The sequence below is a fragment of the Calidris pugnax genome, unplaced genomic scaffold, assembly GCF_001431845.1.
Source record: "Calidris pugnax isolate Ruff unplaced genomic scaffold, ASM143184v1 scaffold206, whole genome shotgun sequence".
NCBI classification, from domain to species: Eukaryota; Metazoa; Chordata; class Aves; order Charadriiformes; family Scolopacidae; genus Calidris; species Calidris pugnax.
In genome coordinates, this window is record NW_015090957.1 from 1,815,427 (window position 1) to 1,828,925 (window position 13,499).

The window sequence follows — 13,499 nt, forward strand, 5'->3', positions numbered from 1 at the left end:
TACTGAGCTACAGAACAAACTATGTTCAAGTAACTTCAGGGATTTGACTCAAACCCACAAAAGTAAAGAAATTCAGACATCAGGGTGAAACTCCTTTATTGAGCCAAATCGCTCTGACACATGATGTATGTGTTGTGTCTGCCCCGGGAGGCGCGGGGGAAAGCCAGCTCTGTCACTGGGTCCACCTCTCCCCAGGAAAGAGAACACTGTATTAGCTACAGCGATGCCTAGATTAAAAAAAAAAAACTCATCTCAAAATTTTTCCATTTTGAAACTACTCTACAGGCCAATAAATTCCAGTCTGACAAAATCTGTTACGTCATTTAGGTTAAATAGTTGCCACCTTGCACCACGCTACCTAGGTGTTCCCACTGTAACAACTACAGCAGCCTCCCCCACCCCTTGCTTAAAAATTCAGAAATGCTTAAATGATTCCATCTGTCTTTAACAAACGGACCAAAACCCATCTCTGTACTGACAGCAGATTCTGTCTGGTGTGGAGAGCCTGATCTTTGATCACACCCACGAGGCTGGACAATGGCGTAAAAACGATGATGCCAAAAGGTGAAGTCGAGTTAGCAATGAAAAAGGGGCTCTTCCTTAAAAAAGGAGCTGGCACGCATTAATGTTTCTTTTTTGAGCTTTATCAATTTTCTGCTATTTAGGTTCACACGGCAAGATAAAAAAAATATTGTTTTGTTGTTGTTTGTTTCTTTCTTTCCTTAATAAAGCTCCCAACAAATGACTACAAAGGCCGCAGGAGAGCATTCTCTCTGATTTCTCATGGAGTCATGGAATTGGTGAGGGTGGAAGGGACCAGCTCAAAGCACGGTCACCCAGGACCGTGTCCAGTTGGGCTTTGAGTATCTCCACGGACGGAGACCCCACAACCTCTCTGCAGGCAAAGAAACGTGCAGAAAATACACGTTAAGTTTTAGAAATACAACGTAACAATGATTCTGATGAATGCTGTCTCAAAAAATGCGGTGTGAAAAAATGTGATATTCCAATAAATTTCACTGAAACAGCTAAAGCCACAATTTTGGATAAGTTTTGCAGAGAATGAGACTTAAAAGTGGCTGAAATCAGGACTTCTAGAATATTTTGAAGTGCTTGTTAAACAGTAAAGTTTGCAGTTTCTTGTCATCCTCTCACTGATCACCTCTGCCTAGTCTGAGGCTTCTAAAACCAATTCTTTGTAGTGCTTTTATTGATTTAAAAAGAGTATTATTAGACTATTGCTCCTATTGCTGAGAGCAGGCATTCTGCTGGGGTTGCGAAGAATGAGAGGAATGACACCTCCACATAAATCCTTGTGGCAATTTTCTTATTATTAAAAGCTTAACTTCTGGTTGCATCTCTGTCATTTTTCACACTTCAGTACTGCCCGTCAATCAAACTCAAAGCTGAAATATTTAAAAATCATCCTGTCTTATCATTTTTAAGCATATATGTAAATTCAACCCACGTTTTCGTCTTCCATGGTCAGAAGACTACACTGGAGAACAAAAACTCAAGTCAAAACGGGTTGGTTTCGGGACACCCACATTCTTCAAAGTGTGATTTTGGGCAGAAGAACTGAACTGGCTGGAGCACCCACAAACGTCCAGATGGCACGGCTGGGACCGCCATCCTGCCATCAGCTCTGCCAGCAACACCTCCACGAGACAAGACATGCAAGTCCTGGTTGGTGAGTTTACAAGATGTGGTCATTGATGGGACATCTTACCTTTGCTTCGCACCAACTGACAGAGGACTCAGTCCTCTTGGGTCTTCAGATGAAAAAGTAGATGAAAAAGATGAAACTTAGAACTGAAAAAACCCACACCCGTTTTCTCTGTGTTATTTGAAAGGTTAAAATCTGCAAGTAAGACACTGGATGTTTGATTTGGGAAATGGTTATGGCTCCTCTTGATGGTCAAGACCCACACTTAAGAGCAGAAGTAATTACACTTTTCACCAAGTTTCCAAATCAGGTGGATTCACGTGAGGTTCCTGCCTCCTCGCTGCCTACCTGCGAGGATTTAGCCAGCTTCTGACCGTACTCCTTCTCCGTCTGCTTCAGCCGGCTGTTTGCCTGAAACACACACAAAAGGCAACCAGATCAGCTCAGAGGAAGAACGTGTACAGACACTTTGCCACCGACCCCTCCGCTTGGCACCTCATCCAAATGCCTATCGCTGAGCGGCCGGGACCCGCGCCAGCTCCAACGCCCTTTCGTGGCAGCCAAAAAACCGCGAGGGCTTGCCTTTGATCTCGGGCCAACTATTCATCACTTAAAAGAGGGGAGAAATCGTACCTCTGCTGCCAATTATTAGAAAAACATAAAGACTTCTGCGGACTAGAAAAAAAAAGAAAAAAGAGAGAGAGAGAGTGTGTGTGTGCGGCGGGGGGGGAGGCAACACACACTCAGGAGTTTATCAGGGGGGCTTCGTTTCTGAACGGAGGGAAAAAAGGTCCCAGGCAGCGGCTGCCAGGGAGCAGCGCGACTCGGGGGACACGACGTCGGGTCTCAGTTGGTGGCTGCAACTCCTTTTGTCCCATCGCACACCCCTTCCTATTTAAAGGGGGTGATTGCACTGGAAATCGACCCCAACGTGCAGCTGAACCGACCGGGAGCTCCTGGACGCACAGCTCCTTCCTTCTCCTTCCATTTTGTTTACAATTTAGAGAGAAAGAATAAGACAAACTGAAAACAAGGCTGCTTTGTCACAGTGGAATCCAACAAGCAAATATTTATATAATTCCTGGGGAAAAGCAGGTTTTTTTCCTCAATTTAATTTCAGATACCATTCAATTGTAACAATAATTCAAAAGCAATTTCAATTTAATTTCAGGACGCAATTCTGTATTTTCCTTGCAAAGTGTCACGTTATTACATAGACTGACCACCCTCAAACTGCTGTCCTCAAATGAACTGCTAAAGCGCTCTCATCTTCTTGGCTCTAACATTTGAGGACAGGTATCTACGAAAAATATTTTCTTAGGGTGGACAGAATCTTACGAGGCTGAGTCTGAAGCAAACTTAAGCTGATTAAGTTTTCAAAATCTGCCTGACCTCGTGTTCAAATCTCTGATCTGTGGGCCCATGTTTCACACAGCGCATCCATCCAGCACCGGCTCCTCCCGCTGCCGGGTCCGGGGCCACGGACGCCCCTGAACCCCCCTCAGCTCCAGCCCCAGGACTGAGGACACCAGTTCTGACCACACCGGAGGCTTCACCCGGGCAAAGAGTCTGATGGATTTTACTGGGCTGTAAATTGAGAGGGTGACAGCAGCAGACAGTGCTTGCCAATCCCCGCCAGGCGCGACAGGGCTGGCATCGCGGAGCAGCGACGTGCGGCGCAGCTCAATCTAAGCCTCTTGCAGCCAGAGAAAAACAACCTTCCAGTTTACATGATTCTCCAGTTTAAGATCTTGAGTCCCTTCAAATTCCAAGATCATGAAACATATGGAGGTCTCCATATTTCATCTCTTTGTTGGTATTAAGAAATCTACTAAAATGTTAATCAAAACCAATTCTCAAAAATTATGAATGCATTTGATCACATGCTTTCGTTGGTTGGTTGTTATAAATAGGGATAATGGCACTACATATTGGTTTAAAACAGCATATACAAGAATTCTGGACCACCAGACAAATTCAGCTCTACTTCTACATTTATGAAGGGTGCATCAACCCCGTGAGGGCCCGTCGTGGGGCTGCAGAACTGACGAGGGAAATAAAGAGAGCCCAGTGGTGCCACAGCTCCGGCCGGGCTGACCCACAGTAACACTCTTCCACCCCACTGACCTCCAGTTTCAGGTTATGTTTTACCACCACTGCATACCATAAAGCAACTGGAACTGCCAGTTTATCTTTAGGGAAAAAAGTAAAAAATAAACGGCAGCGATAGTATAAATTGTTGTTACTCCCAGAAAGGGCTCGGCAGAAGATCACATTACTGCTGCTCTCGCCCGGCTCGCCTGGGGTAAAAGTCTTCATCTCTCATAGAAGCAGCTTTATAACCCCCTGAACCCATAGAAGAAATCCCAATAAATAATAAAAAAAAACCACTCATAACTTTCATAAACAAATTAAAACTTGTTTGCTCGCACTGAGTAGAGCCAGGACGACCTCCGATAGCCACAACAGGCGATCCAAAAGGAAGATAGGCTGAATTTCAGTGTTTTAGTCCTAATTGAAGGCAAAGAAAGTGATCCCACCAGCTTATTTAAAGGCAATTGCAACATTGTAAAATGGCATTAACAAATTCCAATTAGCTAAATATTTATAAGTTGTCTCCCAGTCATCAACAAACCACAAATTCTTGCATTTACTCGCAGTTCCCAATGTCCTCATTTGAGGGGTCTGAGCCTCAGCAGCATTGAGCTCCCAAAGCTTCCACTGGAGGTACCAAACCCACATTCAGACGGGCACTGGCTGCTCAAACTGGCTACCTCGGCCCTGTGGCACTGACAGGGATGGACACGGCCTGACACGGCCTTTCTCCCCAGATCGTGGCTCCGCTCAGGACCAGGCCAGGGAGCTCCAGCTCCTGCAGCTGGTGGGCTGAGCAGGTCTGATCCACGGCGATGCACAGAACACTCTATTCCATCTTCTTTTACGGCAGAAATAGAAAACTTTTCCCTTTTTAAAACCTGAGACTAAACTAATTTAATACCTCTTGACTCTAGGCTGCTGCTCCGCAGCCGAGGCCTAAACCTGCTCCCCTGGGGCACACAGCGCTGCCACACACACAAAAAAGTGCCTTTTAACTTATTTCTCTTTTTTTTTTTTTTAAAGAAGTGCCTTCCAGCAAAGTAAATAGGCATAGCTGTTACCGTGAACGTGGCGGAGGATTTATATTACATTTATTTCGACAAACGAGGAGGTTACACATGGCAGGGCACAGGCAGCAGCTTCCTGGGCTCCTCCTCTCCTCAGGGGCTGATGGCTCCAGCATCGTTCCGGCACAAGCCCCTTCTGGCTTGTTTTAAGGGCATTCCCCCGCTGTCGGGTTACGTGCTATTTCAGAAACATAATGAATACAAATCCAACTGGAAGGTGAGCATTTGGAGGGTCAGCCAGTATTCATTAAAGTCTAACTCTTTTTATAGCAATGGGCAGCACTGCAAATACAGTTAATGGTCTTCAACTAGTCTTCGTGTGCCAGAGGGAGCTGTTGAAATTCACGCTTGGCAAAAATTTGTCAGAAATATCAATTGTAATATCCATTTTTGTAATAAATAGGTTTAAATTGGATAAGCCATAGAGGAATCCCACTGATTCAGAAATTAACTTCTGTTTAGTTTCACACAGCTAATACATATTTTAGCTAAAATTATCTGATTATGACAATTTTACATGCAGTTATTTTATATTACAGACTGAGGACTTTTGCATTATAAAGATTATGTCCTTGTTACAGTTAATTGGTTTTAAAAACCAACTATAATTCTATAACCAAATATAATTCTATATTAAAGCATCATATTGTGGTTGCTGAGCAAAACTGCACCGACTTCACCAAAACATTTCAGGTAGAAATCACAAAGGGCACTAGCTGTGGAGATGTGGCACCTGAACTCAGGGATGCTGTTCTAACACGGGACACTTGGCATTTTTTCCTTTCATGAAACACAACGGCATTACTGAGAATAAAAGAGCAAAGGATCTAGGATGGGAGCACACCGCAAAGGCATACCACGTCCTGTTCAGTTTACAGTTGGACTCGATGATCTTAAAGGTCTTTTCCAACCTAAATGATTCTACAATACTATGTCTCCCAGCTTTGGAGTGGTGATTTTTGGATAGAAAGTTAAATTTCAACTATGCTAGGAAAACTAACTTCTACAACCCAAAGATGGATAGATCTCTAAGAGTGAAAGATGCACAGTGACATCCTGTTCACCTATATATGATTGTGACTGATTTCAATCTCCCCAAAACATAAACAAACAACAACACCCCCACAGGTATAACTCTCGTAAACGGGAGGGTTTTATACACACACTCATATTCACTACCAGAAAAGCAGTTTTAAGAAATCTGTTTAGGGCACTAGCAATGAAATAGCCATTTTTCAAAACGCCTGCTACTAGCTAAATGATGGCTGCACGTAAGCTGATCCTCCATAATTAGTTAGATAAAAGTGTAAGCAAAATAAAAAAAAAAAAAAAAAGGAGGAAAAAAATCAAAGGGTGGGGGAAGGAGAAGAAAGAAAACTTGCTCCAGGGAAGAAGCAACTGTTCTCTGATGTGCAGCAAAGAATTTAACATCAAAGAACTAATGTAAATGGGGCCCATTTACCTTAAAAAACAACACAGCACTCCACATTCTGGAATATTTCTGTTTAAGTTTGACAGCATTATGCTTTGTACCAAAATTCAAGATTGTGTAATTTGACAGATGTCAAAAGAAAATGACCTTCAGAATGGCTAACTGTAGCAATTTCTGTTACTAAGTATGTTAAAACACTCTGTACAATATCTGTTTAGACTTCAGAGATTAGCAGATCACCTTTTAAGTTCATCTGATTGTACATAAAAATTTCATTTTGACCTCAGCCCCTGAAACATATACTTTCCTTATGTGCCTCTCACACCGACAGCGGGGGACGTCCTACGCCAATATTCTCGGTCTTTCTGCTGCTCTCCCCCCCCATCAGAAGCAAACGGAGAGCCCAATCTCCGTGTAACAGTGAAAAGAGCACACCAGTTCAAATGTGTAATTTGAGCCACCCAAAAGACCATTAAAAATAGTTCAATATCTGAAATGATGTTAACAGAATAATTAGTCAAATACCAAATGACTTCAAGGGTTTTGAAAATGAATGATAGAAATCCCAATCTGTCATACCCACAAATCCTATTAATATTGTATTTTACATTCCACTTTTCTAGGTCTATAAATCTTTCTCATTTTTTTTGTTCTTCTTTAAACATACATCTTTAGGAGAAAAAACCCCTCTTATTCATGTGCTAAGTACTTTTCATTGGGAAAAAACCAAGAATGAATAGAAATGGATTTGACACTCTACCTGTATGGAGAATTGCCTTTCCATGGTGTATGTGCTTAATGGGGGCCTATGAAAAACCCCTTCTGCAGTTTGTGCCTTAGGAAACCCTGATTTCCAGCCCTTCCATTTAAACTAACAATGTATTTCTAATCATCCTGAAATTATGGAGAGAAATTAAATACAGACATTTAACTCTTCCAAAAATGCTTCTAAGACTCCAACTGCAGGGTCCATCCTCATGCTGGTACACAATCACTAGCTTCATCTGAACGGATTTACTGAGCATCTCACTATTTCCCAGCTTCACTAATGCTGATTCCTATTTAAGGCTGCAGTCAGGAGGCTCCTTATTTAAAAGCAACTGCATGACTTGGCCTAACAGACAAGCCTTGTGTACAATGCAAGGTTTTAAAATCAGATTAAAAGCCAAGGTTTGCCACATGAAATTGTTCAATACCTTAAATATACTGTAGACAAGACAGCACTGATGCACACATCAGGTGTTTAAAGGACAGAGAGAGTGATAGTTTAATCTGAAGAGGCACTGTGCCATTGTGCCAAAGCAGCTGGGAAGTGGGTGGCTTTTACCTGATGGCACCATCCCCTCTTCTGCTCAACGTTCAAATGAGAGGAACTGAGTTAGTGAAGATGCTGAGACCACAACAGTCTCCACATCAGGGTACTGAAGCCTAGCTGCTTACCTAAATCTGGTACAGCACAAATACATTCCTGGATCACAATTCTTAATATTTCCTGACTTTCTTAATATTTCCTAACTTTTCCGTTACTTATCAACTGTGTTCACACGCCTTGACTTTTCCGAGGAGAGGCCATAAGGCTTCTGAAAGGACTATAAAGGGATAAGAATGTGATTTTTATTTTTCAGATTATCCATTGCTGTTTTAAGTTGAATTTTGGGGCAATAACAAGCGTCAGGAGGATGATGACTAGCAAAAAATCCTACATATGTATGATTTTGAGAAAAAAAATCCTTTTTTTATGAAATAGAATGAAAACTGGAAACAAAAGGACAGACGGTATCACTAAGTTAACTGGGTATTACTAAGTTACATCATTAGATAAGAGCCCAACAAAAGTTAAGCTTCTACAGTTGGAAAGACAAACACTGAAAACACGACAAAATCCCCTAACAAATCTCTGATCTGAAGCAATCAGTGTTCCTTAGCAAGATTATGCTGGATTACTTTTTGTAGTTTTAAATACAACAAAGCTTCCCCAAAAGAACGACAACTTCAGGGAGCTGGGAAGCATTACCGCACCGATGAGTAACTATGTGCAAGTCCAGCAACGTCCCAATTAAAAAGAGAATGGAATATATTGCTCAATCATGAAAGCAATTAAAAACATAAATAAGACATTGCGAGAGTCTTAACATTCCCAATGTTTAATTATTTATCCGTTCTCCGTCCTGCAGCTGTAGGTCAGAATGAACTCCTCTGAACTAAATACAGGAGAACTCTTTTGGGGATTTGTACCTTATTCATTTTCAAGCAAGCACCCAAATTCATTTCAAATTCACACAAGAACTGCAACAGTTTCACCTAAATCAGATTTTCTACAAGTTAAACACCCCTCCTACACTCAGATGTGATTGTGAAACTACTTTGATCTCTGTTCCCAAATTTATTGCTCTGTGTAATCCATGACAAAATATAATGTGATTTACTGTATCTCTATATGACAGCCCAGCAGCTGACAGAACTTAATAATTTAGCATAAGAAAAAAACCTTCTGGCACCAAAATATACAAATCATAATTGAGGCACTTTAGTATCACATTACAATGAAGCATATGCAGACTGATCAGAAGAACTTCAAAACAATTAGAATTCTTTCTCACCCATCTAATGAAGGTGGGCTTTACTCCATGACATGTTCTGCAGCTGTAAGCAAGTTGTTTTGGAACACTTTTGTTTCTTCACATTAAAGACTCTGAAAGACTAATAATGTCGTTTTACCCCTTCCCTATTTCCCAAACACTCCTTCTCCTCCAAAAAAGGAAAAAAAAAAAAAAGCCACCTGCAGCTTTTCTGTATTATAAAGATGTGAAGAAAGAGCAAATTAGTGTAAACAGCGTCTTCAGATTGTGCCAGAATTTAAATGTGCAATAAAGATGTTTTATATTAGTTCAGCCTATTTTGTTTCCTAAAATAAAGCTACAGTCAAAAACTGAAATATCCAAATACCGACCTAAGCAGGACTGCGATGGACCACGGGATGTTCCAAGGGGCAGCTTTTGTTCCGGCTTCTGCCAACTCTCAGGTCTGGGGGACCCAAGAAAGTCTGTGTAAGGGATGCATTACCCTAGAAACTTTCAGCTTATCCACCACCTGCATGGTTTTGTGAGTCATGATATTACGAATACACACCAAAGGCTACAACGGGGAGCCACACACTGGAGAAAAAGCAGGATGTGCCTTGGTGCGGCAGAGCGAGAAATGGGTTTTGGACACAGACTTGAAAAAGAAATAGGAGACAGACAATAAAACCAACACCTACCTATGGATATGTCTTGGACAGATACCTTAGATTATTACCAGTTGGTTAAAAAAAAGAAACAAAATCAAAACCAAAAAATCCAACCAAACTTCTCAAACAGCTAGTCGGTTATCATCGCTACAACAGGGAGCGAATGGAAGTGTGCTGAAAGACAGGCCACATGATAGAGCTCTAATTTTAATTATCTCAGCCCTTGTCCCGTAGAAAGCTATCTTCTTAATTCCATATTTTGTAATGATTATCATTTAGCTCAATTATGCTGCTTCTTGCATGGTTCTCATTTCTTAACAGTCTTACATAGGTCATTTTAATTTTTAACCCTATGGTGTTATTTGTGAATGCAAATAAGGAGGTATGTGATCTCTTCCCCAAACATTCATGAAGATGTTGAAGAGTAACCTTAATGGTCAAAGGTGCATATTTTTTTCCACAGTGACAGTTACACCAACTACTCTTGGTTGCCTCTGGAACCGGAGTTATAAACACAATTGAAGGGCAGAAATCTTGCCTGTTGTTTTCTGGTTTGTTTTTTTTCTGAGTTGGTTTGGGGTTTTTGTTGATGTTTTTTTAAGGAGGCAGAAGCAGAGTAATGCTCTGTGAATAACTGAGACTGTTGCTTTGAAATATCTCCAGGAGGGAGAGAGCCATAAATTCTGTTTAGTCTCATTTGAGTGAAATATCCCTGAGATTATTTTACCATATTTTTCTTCACGTTTGGCTCTGTTGATTGAAGACTCCTCCAAATGGCTCCCCTAAGGGATGATGCAATTCCTGCGACCATGTTCCTGGTCCATTATCATCTTTCTTGCCTTTTCTTTGGAGGGGTAAGAAGGAACAGTGCTAAAGGGGACACACTACAGAGGAAATTGGTTTTCTCCCCTCATCTGTGAGCACAGTTTTATTGCAAGAGTTGCTGTAAAGGTACTATAAAGACAGATTAAATAATCTGCACTTCTTGTGCTAACATCCATGAACTTTGCTATACAAATCTTATCTCTTTTTGAAATAAAACTATTTTTTCTTGATCTTCCAGGCTTTTGGCAGAATTTCTGCAATAAAGCCAAAGCAGTATGCTCATTTTTAATAATATTAGTTGGTGAATCACTAACATCGTGTCAGAAATGTTCAAGAACCAAATGTGAGTAAATGTACACAGACCCAACAGCACAAAACCAACAAAAACATTACTCCTCTGGAAAAGAGATATCATAGACAATAGCTCTCAGATTGTAATGGAAAAAAAATTAAGAGGATCAGGGAATATCCAACTCTTCTTGGTAAGAATTAGAAGCTCTTCAGACCATTCATAGCTAAGGCCTAAACAAAAGAATCTATGTAATAGATTCAAACAAACATTTAAAATTTTAGTCTAAAAAAATGGCACATATACAACTGGTGGGGATCCTGAATGTATTCAGCAAGAAGAAAAACATACATCTACATTATAATTAGATACCAATTTAATGATATCATTATACTCGGGAAGAACACATGTCCATATTTTATGGCTGACCTATTTGCCCCCATGTAGTAACCAGGGTATCGCTGCCACAAGCGTGAAAAAAGTTCATCTGGATGCTCACCTAAATGAAGCTTTCCATACAACGGCTATTAGTGCCCAAGTTAATGAAGTGAAAGGTGTCGTTCAGATCAAAGACTCCATTGTGCTACAGAGCCTAAGCAGGAACCTACAGAATTGCTGCAGAGATGGTCCAGTTCCCAGAAGGTCTTAGATACAAAGATGGGACCCTTTCTGGTAGTTCATGAAACGTGGAGTTGGTGAGAAGAACAGCAGTGAGAGAGACAGCACTCCGCAGCGGGAGCTCACGGGAAGCGTGCCCTGTCCACGCTGTATGAGCAGAAGGAACTCAGCACTTGTAATCAACTATCTCTTGAAGCATCTCTCTAACCTCTGAAGATGTCATATTCCTTCTCTTCATCTTCGATTTCTTTGCCAGGGCTGAACAGCACAACATCGCCTGTGTGAGTCCTGACCATACAGCCAGAACAGATATTGGGAATTAAAGATATTCCAACATATCCAGTATGAAAATATGCCCAATGAGTACGTCCAACTGGACGGCATCCCGGGGCTGTCCTTGCTGGGTCATTAATCCAGTATCACAAAGCTTGATGCCAGAGGAAGGTCTGAAACGCTCCGTAGGGCACGACACCGGGACCTCTGTCACAGACCGAGTGCAAGTAGAATTTGTTAAAAAGTGAAGCGTCCAATCATAGGTCACTGTCTGCAGACTCTTGAAAAAGACCCCATTACAAAAACATGATATTACAACATAACTGTTGTATAGAATAGTTATTCTTAATTAGGAAAGTAGTCACTTAGACAGTGACCTTCACTTTGAATTTCCTGGGCACTTCAGTTTCACGTGACTTCTCACCAGACGTAGATGAGTGACTGTAACAGGTATAGACTAGAAAACATTACAAACATCAAATCTTATTTAAAAGAACAGAATCTCAGAGTACAACTAACCACTACATCATTAAACCCTACAAGTACAATTTGCACGGCTCTGGCCAGATTTCATGCCATCCTGGGGTCCCATCTCTCCAGAGGGAACCATTGCACATCTGTAACGAAATCAGAGGAATTGCAGCCCAGAGACTTGACCCTCCTGCTTTGGTTTTTTTTGACTACAGCTTCATCCTGTAATCAAATATCATGTGCGTTCAGCACAGTCAATACACAAAAATGTAAATTACTTCTCCACAAGAAAAGCAGCACTGAAAAAGAATTAGATGTTCCTGGAACCTGCGTAAAGATTTAACAGGATGAGTCAAAATATCTATTTAAATATAGAAAAGAAGTCAATAAAAAGCTAAATGTTGAAAATTATTTAGAGAGGAAAAAAACCCAGCCTTTTTCTCCCACTCCAATTTACTCATGTGCGCCGCTCAAAGAGAGCTTTTTATGAGATATTTTCAGTTCCAAGGTTGCTTCCTTTGAGCAGTGAGCGTGGCTGGGAGCTGCTGGGGTCACGCTTTCCCAACGCTCGTTTTCTCTGCCAAGAGAATACCACAGCTTAACGCTGCAAGCTGCTGCATTAGCCAAGCTTCACATCTGCACGCACTTAGAAATGCAGTTTCTCTCTTGCTTTTAGCGATTTCTGGCAAACCTAGAAGTGCTCAGGCCTGTGCAGCCCCTTACACCTGGGCGAGGAGTGTTCGTGCCCCAAGTGCTGCTGATGAAACCTCGCACACACCTGTGTCCCTGCAGAGACCAGTCATCACTGGAGCCGAACTGCAGCACTACCTATCTCCTAAACACTTTGTGTTTTGTTTCATCATAATGAGGTATGACTTAAATTAAAAAAAATAATATTACCATCACACCAGAAAATGCTATAATCACTTGCTAAAATGAAATGCAAGCAAATTAAATCTATACTTTAAAAGTAAATCAAAATCACTCTGATTGAATACAAGCATTTTTCTGAAACCATGCTTAAGTTTCCTTAACTAAAAGACAAGACATGATTTGGAGATATTGTCAAGTCATTTTTATGCTACAGACAGATAAGAGATATTATGGAAGTCCTGAAGTCCTGAGGACACAGTAAGTACTGTTTCAAATTCTCCATGCTGACAGCTTCAATTTTGGTCTGATTTATGTCCACCAAGGCTTATCTGACCTTAAGGACATGAACATTTGTTATCCTTACCTGATAAGGTGATTCTTTGTTCCACTATAACTACCTCGCTATGGCCTAGCAGGGAGCAGTGAGGTGATGCGTGTGATGGGGCTGGGACACCTGATGGAGCCAGGCTGAAGACAACCAGACACACTGTCCCAGCAGGAACAGCCTCAGCCCGGCACCGGCCAAGCTGCCCCTGTGTCACCCCAGCCCCGTCTGTACCCTCCAGGCTGGTGACAAGGACCTTGCTGACAGAAACCCTCCGGCTGCAGTTTGGGTAGAGCCCTCCTCAACTCCTCCTGCAGCTCGGGGGACAGGGAGA

General features: G+C 41.6%; 1 protein-coding gene across 3 annotated transcripts in view; it reads right to left on the reverse strand.

The window, feature by feature from the left end:
• Positions 1-13,499, reverse strand: part of CEP112 (centrosomal protein 112kDa) — a 159,255-nt gene that overhangs the window by 42,044 nt on the left and 103,712 nt on the right. For all 3 annotated transcript variants that reach the window (XM_014952284.1, XM_014952283.1, XM_014952286.1), the window contains one exon: positions 2,015-2,077. In XM_014952284.1, the coding sequence (XP_014807770.1) occupies positions 2,015-2,077 (63 nt within the window). The remainder of the gene's footprint in view (positions 1-2,014; positions 2,078-13,499) is intronic.